The sequence below is a fragment of the Myotis nattereri genome (assembly GCF_964212035.1).
Source record: "Myotis nattereri genome assembly, chromosome: 12".
In the NCBI taxonomy this organism is placed as follows: Eukaryota; Metazoa; Chordata; class Mammalia; order Chiroptera; family Vespertilionidae; genus Myotis; species Myotis nattereri.
The window spans coordinates 73,206,008-73,225,388 of record NC_138087.1 but is presented as its reverse complement, the minus strand read 5'-3'; the positions used below and the strand labels follow the sequence as shown (position 1 = coordinate 73,225,388).

Here is a 19,381-nt window from a genome sequence, read left to right as displayed (position 1 = left end):
TCGAGTATGGGGGGCGGAGGTGGGGGCGGTGGCTCGAGAGGCCACTTACTCCGCCAGCTCCGAGGGCTCTTGGGGACTGAGAGCGTGACCCTCTCAGGTACCGCCCCCGGGTGGGAGCCACCGGACGATCCAGACACGGGCTCTGAGTGTTCACATCCAGAGGTCTCCCCGTCTCCACGCTTCGTGGCCGCGAAGACCCAGACGAACCAGTCGGGGAAAAAAGCTTCGGCCTCCGTGGTCCGATGCTCCACCCTCTTACACCGCACCCCTCCAGCCACCCAAACCCAGACGTTCCGCACTCCAAATTCAGGATCTCCAGCCAACAAGGCAACCTCAGGTACCAACGGCCTATGTCACCCCACACTCCCTCCATTCCCCCTCCCCCCACCTGCCACACCACAGCTGTGCCCGGGGTCATTGTTCCCTTGCAAGAGCAACAGTGGGGGTCCCATGGTTCTGTGGGACGAATCTGGGTCCTAGCTCTGCCTCTGACGGGCCCTGAGACCTTGGCGAGCCGCCTAACTAACCTCTCTGAGTCTAAGTTTTCTTATCCTAAATCAGAGGGTTGCACAAGAGAGTTTGCAAAGTTTTCTCTTTTTAAACAAGAGAATATTCCCCCCCACGTCATGGCCTGAGGTGTTTTTAAAAACTGCTTTAAATTCCTTGCCAACATTTGGACGCTAGGAGGATTTATGTGAAACTTGATCTCTAGCTGACATGGACAAGTCAGCTCCGGCCGTTCCGGGCCCACTTTCCTGCAGTGCAACAATTGGCTTGGGCTGAGCCACAGCTGCCTCCTGTATTCATAGAGCATGTGCTCTCCAGTTTTCCACAGTCCCCACCACTCCCTCCTGCCTACCCAACACAAGAGCCATGCGGCGGGTGCCATCTCTCATTGTGATCACACTGTTGTCTGTCTGACATGCAGCCCGGTTCATCCATTCATGTCCCTGCCTGGAACCCCCTCGGCATGCGTTTGCATCCCCCATCTTTCCGAAACCCAGCCTAAGAACTCATTTCTACGAAGAGCTGTTCTCCTCGAAGCAGGGTGGCTGGCCGGAAGCTCTGTGCTCTTGGCCTCCCGCTACTCGTGAAATCGCTCCCTGGGCCGTGGCCCAGCAGGAGACCAATGGATGCCAGCTCCAGTGTTTTCTGGTCCAGGCGGAGAGCCAGTTATCAGGAACCCTGACTCATGCCCAGATGGAATGAGCCTTGGGCGCCTGCCTGTGGGCGGAGGGTAGAGTGATGTAGGATAGAGTGATGATGTGGTCCTTCTGGGATCAGGGACCTTTCAGTTGCTGTCAAGAGGCCCACAGCCATCCGTTAAACATACAAGTGATCAGACTGAGTTCAGTGACCCAGTAGGTTGGGCTGGCGGTTGACGAGTTGTGTTTGCCATTATTCTTTGGTTCGTGGGCTACTGTGGGGCAAGGATGTGTTCGCCAGAAGTGTTTGAAGATAGGCTTATGAAGTTTAGATGTCCCGGAAGGAGAATAAGTACGTAATCAACCTTGAGCATCATGGATTTTGAGGTACTGCGTTGAGAAAAGCCGATAGCCGTTGTATTTTTCTAGAAACAGGCTGGTCCTCATGGGCTCGTCGGTGGTAGATGTTGGCTCAGCTAACTAATGGGATCCCAAGTTTCAAATGTTTGCTTTTTCTTCTTGACCTTATGGCTGGGAGTTTCCACGTCTGTAGTTCCTGCAGGGAGCTGCCTGGAAGGGGCAGCTCTGGGACCTCAGTGTCCCCAAAGAAGCATCCCGGAGGCTCTGGGACTTGCTTCTAGCTGCCTTTATGTGACCTGGGAGACTTGGGGCTGGGGGCAGAGCAGGTGGGCAGAGCAGAGGACACCAGGTTTCGGCAAGAACCTGCACGGGAGAGCTGGAAGTGGTCACCGCCTTCACCGTGTTGGAACAGGCAGCTGTTCCTGGGCGGAGGTGCGGGCCTGTGCCTGGGACCTCACCCACCGTACAGCCCACTGGTTTGTGGCCGGAGGTGCCCGTGGCAGGGAGAGCCGATCAAGTTTGCATTACGAGCTGAGTATGGGGAAACGAATCATGACCTCACTTGTCAGTTCTGCCAATAAAGTGGCGAGGCTGCATGAAAGTCCCCCGCAGAGGGGTCGCCACCCCCCTGCACGCACGAGGATTAAGATGCAGAAAGGACTCACTTGTGAAAAAGGACGCGTCTGCCTGTGCGAGAATGAAGTCTCATTCTGCCGTCTTAGAGGATTAGCAGCATGTTCAGCCCCGGGAACGTGACAGCCTCACTTTCCTCTGGGTGCGTGTGTGTTTTTCACCTATAAAATGGAAGTGACGGTGTGGACCTCATAGAGCTAGTGGGAGAATTAAGAGAGACCCTGGGTGCAAGGCATCTAAATCAGTGCCTGGCACAGAGTAGGCGCTCAGTAAATGAGTGCACCCCCCCCCTCCCCCTAGGCAAAGAACTGAGGTGCTTTCTTTGCCCATTTAAAGATGACTTCTTGAAGGAGGCAGGTATGGAGCTCTCGGCCCAGGCATTCTATGGATGCCTTTTGAAGAGAGGGTTATCTTTGTGTTGTGGACAGCCTCTGTGGAAAGGAGGCTGCCTCAGGAGACGTCGTTGGGGTCAGGGAATGGGACATTGAGCAGGACCTGTAGGAGCCGCCTCTGGCTTCCTTTCCTGTCACCCGATGATCGCCAGAACCCCGGCCCCCACAGCCTGAGCGAGAGCCCTCTGGCATGGGGTGGACTGGGTGACAGTGGTATTTCCCACAGTGAGTTCCTGAAACCACCGTTTTTTGAGGAATAGTAAGGAATCTATCCAATAATTTAAAAGTCGGCACCTTAGCTTCTTTGGCTCAGTGTATACAGTGTCGGCCTGTGGACTGAAGGGTCCCGGGTTCAATTCCAATCAAGGACACATGCCCAGGTTGCTGTCTCGATCCCCAGTAGGGGGCATGCAGGAGGCAGCTGATCAATGATTCATCATTGATGTTTCTCTCTCTCCCTCTCCCTTCCTCTCTGAAATTTATAAAAATATATTTAAAAATAGGCTTGAGTGGCCAAATCCATTTGGAAAGGCTGGATTAATAAAGCCTGACGGACCTCTTTTCAGTGAACTTCTCCGAGCCTTTGACACGCTGGTGCAAGTTGCTTCTCCCTAAGAAAGGGGCTGGGTCGGCTGTTCCACCCCGTGACTTGTTCCCAGAAGTCTTTGTCTCCTGGAGCATCCGGCACCCATTGTGCCAAGAGCTTGGAAAAGCCGAGTCCCCTCCCAGCCTGGATACTCAGTTTCAGTACCTTCTGCAGGTGGGGGAGAGGTGGGCACTAAATTGGTATTTTCCACCTTGAATTCTGTCTCTGCCTCTGGGGTTACAGGCAGCGCCTGGGAGAAGAAGGTGAGCCACTAAGAAAAGTGCCGCCTGTAAGCGGAGATGCCCAAGAAATCATCAGGAGCTAGTCCTTAACCCGGGTAAACTCTGACAGGACCTCACCTGGTCTTTGGCCTCCTGGGGTGTGGGCTGCCCCCACTCTGCCTGGCACACCTTCTCTCCAAGGCCACCCAGGGACCACTGGGCATGTGGAGCTGTCCGGCCCACCTGCTCTGCCAGAACTGCTTTCAGGAGACAGTCTGCCCTCCTCCCTGCTCCGTTGTGGGGCCTGAGACAGCGGAATCTGGCATAGGGACCGGTGGGGACAGGTCCACATTACTCAGTGGCCCACGTGTGGCTCCCCAGGGGCCCAGATGGGAGACCCAGGCCCATTGCTGTCTGCTCACTCGGCTGGATTTCATCTGCGAGCTTCTGGACAGCTCACCCACACATGCCCCCAGGCCTGGACCTCCACCCCCCCTGGGCACTGTCCGGAGGGTCTCCTGGGGCCCTGACAAGGTATCAGGCGACTCGGGTGAGCTTGAGGAGCTGGGGCTCTGGTTTGGGACCCTGGAGCTCCTCATTGTCTGATCCCCCCAACATCAAGCCCTGGGCCTTCCTCAGCCTCTGAGCCGCCTCTGGCATGCCCCCGACCCCTTTGGATCTAGTGCTGATCAGTCACCGTCGTTTTCTCTCACTCTCTCCTGTCCTCACCAGCAGAAAGCGCTTTCAGTCGGAGAGTAGAAAGCAAAGCACAAAACCACTTTGAAGAGACGAACAGCAGTTCCCAAAACTCCAGCGGTGAGTGTGCCCTGTGCCAGGCGCCCTGTGCTGAGGTTGCCGGCTCTGTCTGCTCCCCCCTGTGGGCTGGGGTCTCCATGATGCATGCTGGTGGTGTTGGGAGGGGCTGAGAATTAGGAGGCCAGGGCTGGGCAGAAACCCAGGGGCCTAGTCTTCCAGGGGCCTCCTTCTGGGCCACGGGGGCATCTCGGGGGACTGTGGCCCTTCCTGTCTCTTCCCCATGGAGAGAGGAACTCCCCCTACCCCATAGCCTGCAACACCTACATGCATGGCCCCAGAGAGCTGAGCCTAAAAGAGCCATTTCTATATTTTTAGGGAAAACATCAGCCATTTTCTTTCCAGCAGAGGCAATGGGGTTACAGCAGAGAGAGCTGTGGCCTGGTAAGCCAGAGGCCCAGAGTTCTGGCTCCACTTCGGACCAGGAACCATCCAACGGTTCCCTTCCAGCCCCTGCCCGCCCAAGGTTTGCCTGAGGTTCCTGGCAGTGTTTTGGCGCCCCCTGGTGGCTGCCTCCGCCAAGACCCTGGCAGAACAGAGAGGGCCTTAGAACAGAGCTGCCCAAGGCCCCTCTCCCCAGATAGACCTGGGTCAGCCCGTCGGGGCCTTGAGGGGTCACCAGCTGCCTCCGTCCGAAAAGGCATAGCCAGGTGGTCTGCACAGTGGCAGCCAGGGCAGGAAGGGAAGGGGAAAGAGTTCTGACACTGGTTATAGTAAAGCAAGGCACCCCCTCTCTGGCACAGTTGAGGTTCCGTTCGTCATACTCGGTTCCCACTTGTGTCCCGCATATCCTGGGCACTGCTTGTGTATAGACAGATGCTGGGCGCAGCCTGACCGTCCATCAGGGGCTTCATGAAACAGTTGGGAACACAGGTTTGAATGTGGAGGCTTCTGCGTAGGAATCTGAGCCCCAGCTCTGTCTCCAGCCAAGACTCGAACCTCAGCTCCGCCCCCTGTGAGCTGGTGGCTGGGCCTGGACTCTCAATTCTCCTCCGTTCTAAAGTGGGGATAGCACAGACGTCCCTGCGTGGTGAGCATTCAGCAAGTGTCCTGCAGAGATTACGTACCCACTCACGTAATCTCTTTAAGTAAACCCAGTTATTCTACAAGGACCCTGAGCAAGGGAGTGAGGGGTGCTGGGGTGGCCCTGACAGGACCCCTTCACTGTAGAGAACGTGTCAGCTTTTCCAAGCTGCTTCAACCCTTTTGAAAAATGTAATCCAGCAGCATCTCCAACAAGTGGGCTTAAACGTGGTGGCGTTTTGCCCAAGGCCACACAGGATTAAGCATCAGGACCGGAGCCCTGGCCTCCCGGGAGTCTCTGCTCTGAGCCAGGCTGCACCCCTGCCCCTCCTTCCACCAGAGCCGATACTCAGAACTGGAAACTGGCTGTGTGAAGGGCAGACACCGTTTACTGAGCGCTTACTCTGTGCCTGGCATGTGTTCAGAGCTGTGTGTGTCTTTCCTGTCTTCACGTGTGCCCAGCCCCAGGAGGAGGGTTATCTTTCATTTGGGGGTGAGAAAATGGAGGCTCAGGAGAAGGGGGTGGGTAGTTGCCGCAGGTCCCCAGCTTGTACGTGGTGGAGCCAGGACCCCAGCCGAGTCCGCCCGCACCACTCTGCCACCTCCTGCGTCTGAGGCTCGCCTGGCAGCACCCGGCAGCGTGGGGCAGGTTCCAGCAGGCAGAGCACCTCACAAGCACAGGCCTCGGGGCCAGGACCTCGAAGCAGCTTCCCGTCCTGTAGCCGAGCGTGGACGTTCTCACTGTGCTCTGTGGGCTCACCTTTGGAGAGCTGAGTGTGTCCTAGAGGGGTGGCCCTGGCTGCCATTGCCCTGCCCAGTGTCCCAGCCCCACCCCGGAATCTGAGCCTGGCTCTGTGCTCCCCTCGTCTGAGGGCCCCATCTGGCTCACCACTTGTTAACAATGGAAATAATGACTGGTCATCTGAGAGCACCAGACCTGGAGGAGACCTAGCTAAACTGTTTCTCTTTTGCAGAAACTGCAAGTCCCCTGATTTCCAATACTTTCCCTCTCCTACAGAGTAAGTGGTGGTCCCATGGGGGGCTGGAGAGGGCGAGGCCGGGCAGGGAATGAACGGAGTGGCCCCAGCTCTCAGGGCCTCCCCAGAGCATCTGACCTTGGGCCGCCCTCCCAGGCAGACAGGGCAGCTAGTAGCAGCGCAGGAGGAGTGCCCAGCCCAGGCCGGTGGAGGAGTTGGCACGGGGGACGAGGCAGACCCCCGACAGTGGCAGCCGCCTCTGTCCCCCAGCCCTGCAGGAACACAGACCTCCCCATGTCAGCCATCCTCCTCTCTTTATCCTTTCCTCCTTTGTACCCCTTCTTCCTCCCTCGTCTCTTGGGCATTGACTCGAGTATTGGGAACAGAGATGAAAGATAAAGGCCCACTTGTCCTGGTCCTGTGTGCGGTCATCCTCCCTTCTCTCCCGCCCTCCGCCTCTCTCTGCCCTTTCCGCGTCTTGTCCCACTTCTTGCTTTTCTGTGGCTTTCTCCCCTTCTTACCCTGTTCTCCAGTGTCTTCTTCCTCTCCTTTCCTCTGTGTGCATTGCCTTGTTTGGGGGTTCATTCAGACATTAACTCATTCGTTTGCTCAGCAAACAGTGATGCCCGTGTGCTTCTACAGGCAGGCAGATGGGCCGGGGAACCAGTAAGACCCGGTCTCTGGCTGAGAGCTCCTGTCCCTCCTCCAGCCCATCTGCCCCACGCACCTCACCCCCAGTGCCCAGACAGTGCCTGGCACACAGTAAGCACTCAGTAAATGGCTGCCTGACCGCATCAGAGGCTCTCTGAGGCCGCACGTCCCCGTCTCCCCATCGATCCTTCCTGCCCCGGCCTCCCGCTCACACGTTAGTGCCAGGGGCAGGTCAGGCTGGGCCCAGAGCTCCAGTGTGTGTTGGGGTTCCCAGTTCCCAATCAGCCCACAGCCCAGCAGGAAGGCGCCCAGGTCCTTCTGCCCCTAAAACGGCTGCTTCGTTTCTCCCCGCAGAACCCTACACGTGTGGCGCCTGTGGGATCCAGTTCCAGTTCTACAACAACCTGCTGGAGCACATGCAGTCCCACGCGGGTAAGCGCCCCCACAGCCCATTGGGGCGCTGCAGCACCCCCCCCCCCCCAGACCAGGGAAGGCCACTCTTTCCCAGGAAATGGTCACAGGACATGGGACCTGCCTTCAGGATCCCCAGTCCATCGGTTATAACACAGGGTGGGGTTAGTGGGGACAGCAGGCTCGGGAGGGCACAGAGAGTGGCACGGGGCTGAAGCAGGCTTCTGGAAGGTTGTGGCTCCCATGTTGAACCTAAAGACCAAATAGAAACTGACCAGGGAGATGTGAAGGTGGATGTTGAGTGTGGCTTGAGGTCAGAGTGAGCAGAGGCCAGAGATGCGAGTGGGGAGGCCCAGGGAAGGCCTTGAATGCCAGCTCGGGGCATTTAGACTTGACCTTACGGGGGAATAGTGACAGCAGTTGAAGGCTGCTCAGGGACCACGGCCTGAAACTCCCACAGCCCACTCCCTCCCTCCCTCCTCTGAAGCCCCAACCCTCCACCTGCTCTGCCCGTCTCTGGAAGCTGAGGCTAATTAGGGAAGAGTCTGGAGCCAGTGCTAGGCCATGCCTCAGGCAGTTGGGCAGAGGCCATTAAAATGCAAATCAAGGCTGCACCTCCTGGTGGCCCCCCCTCCTCCAGCACCTCCACTTTTTCCATGAAGAGCTTTGGGCCGCTTTGTTCTGGTCCAGTGCCGGCAGAGAATGCGGGAGGCAATCCGGTGCAAAGCCAGGCTGAGTCCCAGCCAGGCTGCGTCGGGATTAAAGGATTGACTCCATAGAGAGAAATTAAACGTCATGATCTGCGCCGTTCACAGCGCTGCTGCTAAGGGGGATCAGCCTCGAGTAACACCAATCTCATTAAGAGGCTGCTGAAAGGCACAGGGTAATTCCCGCTAATAAACTTCCTGTCGGTGCCGGAGGGAAACCTGTCTTGCTTTGTAATAGGTCAGGAGCCTGTTTTGTCAGGAATAATACTAAAGACAGCTAACAGTCAGTGAGTGATCAGTATGTGTCAGGTAGTTATTTCGTTCCATCTGAACAAGCCTGTTCGCCAGCTGACAGGATCCCATTGTACAGATGAGGAAACTGAGGCTCAGAGAACAGAATCACTGGTCCAAACAGCTACTAACATGATCTGAGCTCTTCCTTGGTGCCAGGACTTATTCTCAGAGTGTCACACATATTAGCTCACTTAACCTCAGAACATCCCTCTGAGTTAAGTGTCTGTATTAGCTCCACTTTACAGATAAGGAAATGGAGGCACAAAATGGCCTAGTAACTTCCTGATAAATGTACTGAAAAGTCCAAGGCTATGCAGTCACGATGTTAGCCCCATGCTCTTCCTCCTTCCTGCATTGGTCCCTCCCTGGGGGACAGCCTTTATTCCAGCTTTGCATCCAGCCCCTTGTAGACCAGACGTGAGTGTGTGTGTGAGTGTGTGTATGTGCGCGCGCGTGTGTGTACCTGTGTACATAGGGATAGCCACACGGAGTAAATGTTTTGTCCAGCTCAAGCTGTAAGTCAAGCCTTTTTACAGAGCATTTACAGCACCTCACCCATGCAGTAGCAGCATCTGAGATATGGAGGGAACATTTTATTTTGTTTCATTCAGCCGATACCAGACAGTGTTATCTAATGCTAGGCTGAGTAATTTGGATTCCAAGTCCCGCGGACAGTCAGAATGAGGGAATGACCCTGCAGCTTGTCCAGCCCCAGCGTTTTGGAGGGAGGAGGGGGAACTGAGGCCCAGAAGTGACGAACTGATGGTCACACCCACAGCCCTGGCAGAGCTGGGTTCAAACCCAGGCCTTCCAGATCCCTGTGCGCTAGTGGAGAACGTCCACAAGAAAGGCTGCCTGTTTCCATTTTAAAATCTGCGCTCCCCCTTTTTAAATGTAAGATCTGTTCATTAAAAGAAATTCGGGAAAATGCGGAGAAATTGGGAAATGAAGAACGGGCCCTAATCTCAAAGTTAACCACTGTTACTCTTTTAATGTGTTTCTCTTCAGTCGTTTTAAAGTCAGATTCATTGAGATATAATTTACAGAAGTGAAGTTCTCAAGTTTAAGAGTATAGTTGGACGGGTTAACCATCAACCCAGAACGCTCCCTCCTGCCTCTGTGCAGCCAGGCCCTCCCTGCATCCCAGCCCTGGAAACCACTATTCAGATTTTCTGGTTTTTGAATCATTTTTGGTAGTTTATGTCTTTCTAAGAATATGTCTCTTTCATTCAGGTTATCTGATCTGTTGGACAACTACTGTTTGTAGTATTTCTTTATAATCCTTTTTATTTCCATCAAGTTTTCTCTGATGCCCTTTACCAAGTAGATGTTTCCTTCTCTTCCTAGTTTGCTCAGAGTTTGTGTTGTGGGTGGCTGTTGAATTTGGTCATATTTTAATGTGCATTTATATCTGTGGGGATGATTTTTCTATTTGTTTTTTCCACTTAGTATAGGGCATTACACTGATTGGTTTTCAATTATTAACCTCAACTTGGATTTCTGGGATAAACTCCATAGTCATGATATGCTATTCTTTTTCTATATTACTGTATCTAGCTTGCTAATATTTTGTTAACGACTTTCATGTATATGTTTACGAGGGATATTGGTTGTCATTTCTTTTCTTGTAATGTTTTTCTCTAGTTTTGGATCAGGATAATGCCAGCCTCATTAACTAAATTTTTAATAAATATACTGAAAAGTCCAAAAAAAAACCACACTTTGAAGACGTGAGAGTGTGAAATGCTTTAGAGTGTAACTGGAACCCCTCCCCCATTTCAGAGCTAGAATTCTGGGGTTGTGGGGGGGGGCAGGGGGGGGACCTCCCAGCCAGACCCGGGTGCTGTGATCCCCATTTGCTCAGCACTTACTCCATGCCGGGCACCGTGCTCCGCCCTTCCCCTGCGTTATCTCGTTAGTCCTTCCAGCAGTTGTGTCCCATCTGTGTGATTATCTTCATTTTTCCAAATGATGAAAATCAGGCTTCGCAAACCTATGGGAGCTGTGTGAGGAGGAGCCAGGATTTGGCTCCAGGCCTCAGTCCCAGGGGGCATGCGTGCCCGCCCCCGCCCCGCTCTAGTTCTCGTCTGTTAGTCCACAGGCCTCTGATACTGTAGGGTGACACACCGTCCCCTTTGTGCCCACAGCCGACAACGAGAACAACATCACCTCTAACCAGTCCCGATCGCCACCTGCTGTTGTGGAAGAGAAGTGGAAACCCCCGGCCCAGAGGAACAGCGCCAACAACAGTAGGTCTCTTCCAGGCTGGAGCCGGGGGACTCGCGGAGGTCTGCCCCACGCACCTCCAGCCCCCGCTCGGGTTGCTCCCTTCTGCCCGCATCCCCACCACCTGTGCCTCCCAGGGTGACAGAAGGCCATGCATAACAGTTTCCAAAGCACTTTCACACTTACTAGTAAGAACTCATAGGATCGGCAAAAGGAGGCCTGGGGAGAGGAGGTGATCTGTGTGTGATCAGAGAGTCCAAATTGGTGACAGGATCAGAACTGGCATCCACTCTCACAATTTCTGTTGGTTGCTCTTTCCTGACATGTTGGCCTCCTGCATTTTGTTCACTGGAGGTGCCTTTATTAGCAGCCATTGCTATACTGAGGAAGAGGTTAGACCAGTGGTCGGCAAACTGCAGCTCGCGAGCCACATGCGGCTCTTTGGCCCCTTGAGTGTGGCTCTTCCACACAATACCAACTTCCACGCATGGGCCACGAAGTTTCAATCACACTGTACATGCGGGCCCGCACATGGTATTTTGTGGAAGAGCCACACTCAAGGGGCCAAAGAGCCGCATATGGCTCGTGAGCCGCAGTTTGCCGACCACTGGGTTAGACTAGTTGGCTTCAAAAGTCTGGGTGACTGGCCCATGCAGCAAGTATGCTGCACACATACCACTGTGTTGTATTCCCACGCCCATGGCAGGCATTATCAATCCATCAGTCATAGAATGTTATTCTCGTGAAACTCATGTAATTTCTGTGCAAGATGAAATCTGTTCATAATTCCTAATAATAGATGCTGGGAGTATTAGTCTGCTGCTGGATCAAGGAGCCTCAGATGCCAGGGTTAATCCGATCTCTCCTTGTGTCCCCTGCCAGCCACGGCCAGCGGTTTAACATCCAACAGCATCATCCCTGAGAAGGAGCGGCAGAACATCGCAGAGCGGCTGCTGCGGGTCATGTGCGCTGACCTGGGAGCGCTGAGCGTGGTGAGTGGGAAGGAGTTCCTGAAACTGGCCCAGACGCTGGTGGACAGTGGCGCCCGCTATGGGGCTTTCTCCGTCACCGAGATCCTGGGCAACTTCAACACGCTGGCACTGAAGCACCTGCCGCGCATGTACAACCAGGTGAAGGTGAAGGTGACGTGTGCCTTGGGCAGCAACGCCTGCCTGGGCATCGGCGTCACCTGTCACTCGCAGAGCGTGGGCCCCGACTCCTGCTACATCCTCACTGCCTACCAGGCCGAGGGCAACCACATCAAGAGCTATGTGCTGGGCGTGAAGGGAGCGGACATCCGTGACAGCGGCGACCTGGTGCACCACTGGGTGCAGAACGTGCTGTCAGAGTTCGTGATGTCGGAGATCAGGACAGTGTACGTGACGGACTGCCGGGTGAGCGCTTCCGCCTTCTCCAAGGCCGGCATGTGCCTCCGCTGCTCAGCCTGTGCCTTGAACTCGGTGGTGCAGAGCGTGCTGAGCAAGCGGACGCTGCAGGCCCGCAGCATGCACGAGGTCATCGAGCTGCTCAACGTGTGCGAGGACCTGGCGGGCTCCACCGGCCTCGCCAAGGAGACCTTCGGGTCGCTGGAGGAGACGTCGCCGCCGCCCTGCTGGAACTCGGTCACGGACTCGCTGCTGCTGGTGCACGAGCGCTACGAGCAGATCTGCGAGTTCTACAGCCGGGCCAAGAAGCTGAACCTCATCCAGAGCCTCAACAAGCACCTGCTCAGCAACCTGGCGGCCATCCTCACGCCGGTGAAGCAGGCGGTCATCGAGCTGAGCAACGAGAGCCAGCCCACCCTGCAGCTGGTGCTGCCCACCTACGTCCGGCTGGAGAAGCTGTTCACGGCCAAGGCCAACGACGCGGGCACGGTCAGCAAGCTGTGCCACCTCTTCCTGGAAGCCCTCAAGGAGAACTTCAAGGTGCACCCGGCGCATAAGGTGGCCATGATCCTGGACCCACAGCAGAAGCTGCGGCCGGTCCCGCCGTATCAGCACGAGGAAATCATCGGCAAGGTGTGTGAGCTCATCAACGAGGTCAAGGAGTCCTGGACGGAGGAGGCCGACTTCGAGCCCGCCGCCAAGAAGCCGCGCTCCGCCGCCGGCGAGAACCCCGCTGCTCAGGAAGACGATCGGCTGGGCAAGAACGAGGTGTACGATTACCTGCAGGAGCCCCTCTTCCAGGCCACCCCCGATCTCTTCCAGTACTGGTCGTGCGTGACCCAGAAGCACACGAAACTCGCCAAGCTGGCCTTCTGGCTCCTCGCGGTCCCGGCCGTGGGGGCCAGGAGTGGGTGTGTCAGTATGTGTGAGCAGGCGCTTCTCATCAAAAGGAGGCGACTGCTCAGCCCCGAAGATATGAACAAACTCATGTTTCTGAAGTCCAACATGCTTTAAGACTTTTACTTCCGAACAAAAGAAAAGCGAGAGAGAACGGTAGGGAAAAAAATTTACACAACACTGTCGCAAACAAAGGAAAGGAGTTTAAGTTCTAAACACTGTGGACCTCATTCTAAACGCCCCCTGGAAACTTAAGTGCTTTTTCCAGTGTGTGTGTGCACGTGTGTGTCCCAGCACGCGGACCGTGGGTGCGGGCGCGAGGCTCTTTTGCTCATCTGCGTGGCCGTTGTAGCTTCGCGCACGCGTGCACACACATACTACCCTGGTGCATGTCCACGCCTGCTCGTGGGCGCGTGTGCATTAAACTGGGCGTGTCGGGAAAGCCGAGGGTGTGGGAAAGAGGGAAAACGCTCACCTCGTTTCCTCGGCAAGGGGCTTCGAAGACTTGGTTTTCAGGTGCGCAGGTTGGTAGGACGCCGATGTTGCAAAGTGTTCAGGCAGCTGAAATCTGAAGTGACTTGACGCGCTCTGTCCTCAGCCCATGGTCCCCCTTTTCCCTTCATGCCCCCTCCCCCCAGCCCTCCTCACCCTAATGCACCCTCCCCGGCTGCCCCGCCCTCCCCGGCTGCCCTGCGATGGATTCTCCAAACTGCATCAGATGGACAGTTTCTGCACTGGACTTTGTTCTTGTTCACCTTCAGGGCATTGAGCAGCTGCCTTCGAGACACTGGCGGGTGTCACGGGGCAGCCGCCTTAGAAACACACCTATCTATCTCCCCAGATCAGGAAAGGAGACTTTAAGAATAGAAAGCTGACTTTTGGCTTTTTAATATAAGAAGAAAAAAAAAAAGACATATTTCAGAGAAGTATAGATACTATCTCCACTCCTTAATTCTCTTCCTAACATTTTAGCCGTTTTTACCTTTTGGTTTTGTTTTTTCAGATTTGATTTAGACTCTGCTAGGAGGCACTGAATGTCTATAACTTATGTTTTGAAGGTTGTTTTTTTTTTTTTTAATTGCCATTTTTGTTCCTCAAGTCACACTGTAAACTAGCTCATCTCAGTGGTATATTCGCTCTCCTACGGTTTCCATTAGCCTTCCCTGTACAGTCCCGTGTCTGTATTCGAACAGCCAGGACCATGCACTGGTCTGTGCTGTGTGGAGACCAGGAGTGGGGTTGGAGTCACAGGTTCCACGGGGGTGGGGTTCGGTGGAAGCCATAGGGACGCCTGTGGTTGAGGATTTCTCCTGAATGTAAGTGAAGGCCCGCCCTCCTGGCTCGCCGCGTCCGGTCCTGCGAATGTCCGACTGATACCCAGAGTGCATTATACCACTCGCCACATCACTGACACTCTCAGCTCAGCAGGGACTCAGCAGGGACTCCTGAGCTGATCCACGTTCACGTCCGTCACACCTCAGACCCACTGCCTCCCCACCCCTCCCCAGGACCCCAGGGGTTCCGGTGGGTCTGTTGCTCACAGCCCTGGGGTCCCCACACTCGAGCCTCAGCCCTCCTTCCAGTAAATAGTTGCGCGCGGTGCCTTGTGGGCCAAACGATGGATGTCTGGAGGGTGGAATGGCATGAGGCCACACTGAATGATGCTGTGAAAGATGTCCGTAGGCTTTTCTCTCCACGAGCAGTTCCGTTTGTACACACTCAGTCCAAACACCGAGGGTGGGCGCGCCCCCCCCCCCCCCCGCCATCTAAGAGGTGGTTCCGTCAGGATCAGTGATCAGCCCCGGCCCACCTCTCTGTGAATAAAGTGCTGGTGGTCTCCCGTCCTCCGGTGCCCATGGCTGTGGCCTGGAGATGGCGACACCAAGGGCTTCAGGCTGAGGACGGCCACGTGGCTTCCACAACGGCACATTCTACCGTCTCGGGGGCTAGGGCGCCTCCACCCCTTCCTCCTAAGAAAGCATTACTCAACTGCCAGATACCTCGACTACAGAAAGCACTGTACCCTGCCCTCTCCCGGCCCATGGCAGATGGGCAAGCGACGCTGGTATAGAAACACTGTCCCGGGGGCCTCTCCTGCCCACTTTTCCTCATGAGAACCACCCCTCCGAGACTTGGATGTACTGCAGTGTATGAGAGTGGGCGTGGGCACGTTCTCTCCAGCAAAGCCATGGCCTCAGCCACCGCCTGGCCACTTCCTCACCCAGAGAAGGGCTAGGTGTTTCCCCGCAACGTCTCCAGCTGGGCTCACGCCATCAGAAGAGCCTCCATTCGCACTGGCCAGTCACCTGATGTCACTTCCTAGAGTGTCTCGGCAGACTTCGGGCCTCCGGGCCTTGCAGAAGGTGGCTGCAGGGGTGCTGAGGAGTGACAGGTACCTCCAGCTCCAGGTTCCTCCCGCCCTGCCCTGCTCTGCTGCCAGGGAAGGGGCCACACCAGGAGGGTCAGAGCTGCTCCCTTGGTGTGGTCGGTGGAAACGGCCTTGGGCCCATCCTCCCTCTACGTGGAGCAGAGCTGTGTGCTGATGTTGCCCTGTTTTGCGGCCAGTTCGTTAGGAAGTAGGCATTTCATTTTCTTGTAAAGCCATCAGAGACCAAGTCCAGATGTGCATTTAGAGTCTTTGGACCACGGGATGTCAGCCCTCCAGAATGAAATTCGAGTCTCACTAAATTCTAGGTACCGAGTCACGTGTCGTCACCTGGTCTTCCGTTCCACCTGAGTTTAGTCCTTAGGACAGGCGCTGAAGCTGTCTCCTGGGGCTGCCTCGACCACCTGTGGTGACGAGGTGGCAGGTAGCCATCTCTCTCGCAACCTCTGGATCCCCAGAAGCTGGTGTCGCTCCTCAGCCTGCTTCCTCACACAGGCAGTTCCCATAGTGCAGATCCTGCTGCCACCAACCGCTTAACAACCCAAAGATCTCACAGGTCCAGCCACTGGCCCCGATTTATAGCAATATCCACCTTGTTCAGATTCTAGCTCAGCCAAAGGAGAGGTGGGCTCTTCCACTTAATCTCCGGGCACCGGACCTGGCCTTGACCTACGGAAGGGTCTTGTCTCCTGCTTCCTGCTCCTCTGACAGCTATGGGGCTTCCCAGCACAGGCCCGTGGCAGCTGGCAGACCAGGGACCGTTCCTGTCATGTTCTGGGCAGCTCCAGGTGTTCGCCTGCTGACTTGGACACAACTCGTCTCAAGCCACGTGATTCCCAGGACAGAACGGGCCTTTGCTTTGGCGTACACAGACCCAAGAGGAGACTGCGGGGTTGGCCCCTCCCCTGAGGTCAGCTGGCTTCCCCACCCAAGCCCAAAGGACTGTGCTTCGTGGGTGGTCCTCAGATTTGGAGTAGCCAGGGGGTCTCGACTCCACCAAGAGCAGCGGTGCCATCCCAGTCATCGCGCGTGGATGCTCCTATCCCAGCAACGCCCTGCCTTCCCTGCGCCTCGGTCAGCCAGCCAGGCCCCCCCACCCCCCCCAGGTGGTAGGTAGAAACCAGGAAACACAAGGGCGGGCCACCTGCTGCGTCTGCTTCCAGCCCACCTGGCAACCTCATGCTTGGCCTTCAGAGTGGCTGTTGGCTGGGCAAGGCCTGATGGCACACTGAGGAGTGTGGGTCTCTGGGATTCTAGGAAGGACTGTTTGTCTACACCAGGTCCAGAGGCTGCCAGGAGTTCTCTCCTTGGGTTTGCTCCTGTCCTTCGCTTTCAAGAAACACCGGAGGCAAATTGCAGGGCAGGTTTTCCACGGTGACGCCAAGCTTCTGTCTTTGGGAGTCCCCCGTGCTTGCGGGAGGCTGCCTGCCTCCTCCGGGACTTGGACCGGGTTCCTTGGAGAGTGCATGAGCCCCTGGAGGGATGTCAAGGATACAGCGCATGCTCCCTGGGCTCCACAGGGTCACAAGGAAGGTTAGAAGTGAGGCTGGGCTGCGGATGGAGAAGGAGGGCCCGTGAGAAATGGCCCGGAGCGGACAGTACCTGGAGATTGTCATCGTGAGGGACACGCTTGCAGAGATGGAAGAGGAAGTGCACAGGACATGTGAGTGGGCTCCTGCGCCCTGGAGCTGGACTGAGTTCATGGCTACGCCCTGGCCTTGGGGACAGGCCAACGCCTGTGTCCCTGGGATGTACTTGCAGGAGGGCTCCTAGACAGGCTGCTGCTTTAGACAGAACCAAGAGGCTAAGGAAGGCTCAGGCTGTCCCCAGAGACAGGAGATGAGGGCTCCTGTCTTGGCCCTGCCTGCCCTGGCCCAGCCCCCGGTACCCGCCTGGGCCGGTGGGCGTCTTGGGATGGGGCTGCCCGTCTTCACTGTGGCTAATGTTTGCTAGGCCAGTTATGGTGAACCAATGATACAGTGTTTTCCCTCTCCTCTTCCCCTCCTGGCTCCCCCCTCAGGATTTTCTGGAGGATTTGATTGTTTCTCTTGGGCTCTCATTTGGGTTTGAGGATCGTAGTCAGTCAGAGGCCTGCCTTTCCCCGAGGGGCCCTGTGCTTTCCTTGCGAAAAGGCACCTGCTCCCCGCGTGGATGAGGGTGGAGATCCTGTTGGTCTATTCATGCCCCCTCCGCCACCACCACGGTGTCGCTTCAGAGACGGCTCCTGTTCCGAGGAGGATCTGCTGGGTTTGCAGTTGGGCGTCAGCATTGGACCCATGAGGGTCCCACCCATCCACTGGGCACCTTGACTCTTCAAACCAAAGTTCCTTACAGGGGCACAGCCCAGCCTCGACTGCAACCTCAGGGGCCCGGGATCCCTGTGGCGCTTCCTGAAATCCAGGTTGGCAGAGACCTGGGGGTCTGAGACCAGCTGGAAGGAGGACCCCCTCCCGCCCAGCCAGGGCATCTGGGTTCCCAAGCAGTGAGCCAGCTCGTGGACTGGCCTGGGGCTGGGACTCACCACCCAAGAGACAGAGGGACCTGCGGGGCTGAAGGCTCAGACCCATCGGGCAACGTGTCCAGGGCCATTCAGATCCCAACCATCAGGAAATCATTTTGTACAACCACCCGAAGCAGAGATATTTTTAAAAAAAGGATAAATTATTTTCCGTTCTCTTCTGATCCTACCTTTGTCTTTCCCCCACAGCTTCCCGTCGGTGATTCTTTCACATCAGGTAAAGCTTGAGAAAGCCTTGGTGCCCCTCCCTCCCAGGCCCCACTCCGTAGCCACGTGCGCACACCCCCATCCTTTCTCAGTAGTGAAGACGTTCTAGGCAATACCATAGGCACATCTGACTGTGTCTCTCTCTTCGAGTGCAAGAAACTCAAGTCATCTTAAAAAAAAAAATGCAAAAAAAAAATTTACAAAAAAGCAAACACAAAAAAATATCTTTTTTAGGCCAGAGTTTTCTACAGGTATTAATGAATATTTTTCTTAATCCTTATAAGTTTTATGTGTTTAATATTTCTTAATACCGGTAGCATTAATTTATACTTTTGTAGCAACACAATATTTTTATAAACAGCCAGTGCTTGGCTCAAGTCTCCACGAGGGGTTTATACAGGGCCATCCTGGCACCCTGTGTACCATGTACTGTATTTAAAAAAAAAAAAAAAGTTACCTAGTGTCACCCTTGCTGTGTTAATTAACAAAAGACGTTGTTTGCGGTCTCCTGTGTCGGTGTGGATCCAACAGCCTGTGGGTCCGACAGCTCTGCAAGGGGTCACATTGCATGGGGGTTGCGTTGACGGTTCTTGTGTGATGTGTGAGCCCCCGAGACCAAACTTGTGGGTGTATTTAAGGATTTTCTGTTTGTCCTTTGGGTTTTTCCGTTTCACTTTGTTTGGGTCCCTGGTACCGTTTTCTCCATTTACAGCCAAATCAATTTCGTGATGTTTCAAACTTTTACTGATGTCAAATGGAGGAAAGGAACAGAAAAAGGAAAGGTTTTTACGAAGTAATAAAATTTAAAACTGAGCTGTTTAAATGTTGCTGTTTTTAACTGTCTGTTCTTGTCCAAAAGTGGGACATTCCCAGGGAGAAGAGGAAGGTTCCACTTGGTTCCTTAAATCGCCAAAAGCCCCCGCCCAGAATTCAGAACCCCTCGACCCCATGAATTCTTGCAACATTATTTCCCGGTTGGTTGATGCCAAGGCAAAAGACATCCTTTTAATGGTTAGAGAGGATCAGTTGCTTAAATGATTTCATGTCGGTGTTGTATTTATGGTTTTACAATAAAACGACCTTTAGGAAGATGGCAGTGTGTGGTGGTATTTTTTGGGTGTGCGGTTGGGCTGTGTCATCCAGTCAGGAGCATCTACTGGTGAGTGGAGATGGATCAGGGGCAGGGTCCCTGGGGGTCACAGCTGGAGTCCAGCCCAAGGCCAGCACTGCTAACTCATCTGACTCATCGCTTACCTCCAGCACCAGACCCTGCTCAGCCAATGTTTGATAAATGATGGAGGGACATGGCCAAGGGGAGACGGGGTCCCTACAGGCCTGGCTCGTGGACATCGTCCTGTGGAAGAAAGGATGGATTTCATCTGGGTCCTACAGACCCAGTGCCTAAGGGGCAGATCTAGTTCGCCTTGCCCAGCAGTCGTTCCTGTGGCTCTTGTGAGCCTGTGGCCTTGGCCGCCCCAGTGATGTGCGCGGCGTTATGTGTTGTGTGTGACATCTTGTTTTCTGGGGAAGGGTGTCCGGGACTTTGCCA

The 19,381-nt window shown here is 55.1% G+C and overlaps 1 protein-coding gene across 3 annotated transcripts in view; it reads left to right on the top strand.

The window, feature by feature from the left end:
- Window positions 1-17,912, top strand: part of ZNF618 (zinc finger protein 618) — a 150,005-nt gene extending 132,093 nt beyond the window's left edge. Inside the window, exons 11-16 of one of the 3 annotated variants that reach the window (XM_081103620.1) lie at window positions 98-337; window positions 4,073-4,153; window positions 7,156-7,233; window positions 10,361-10,462; window positions 11,322-12,877; window positions 17,815-17,912. In XM_081103620.1, coding sequence (XP_080959746.1) covers window positions 98-337; window positions 4,073-4,153; window positions 7,156-7,233; window positions 10,361-10,462; window positions 11,322-12,838 — 2,018 coding nt within the window. In that variant the 3' untranslated portion in view covers window positions 12,839-12,877; window positions 17,815-17,912. Of the gene's footprint in view, window positions 1-97; window positions 338-4,072; window positions 4,154-7,155; window positions 7,234-10,360; window positions 10,463-11,321; window positions 13,619-17,814 lie in introns of those variants that run through there. The other 2 variants (XM_081103619.1, XM_081103621.1) reach the window with 2 other exon arrangements.
- Window positions 17,913-19,381: the final 1,469 nt, after the last annotated feature.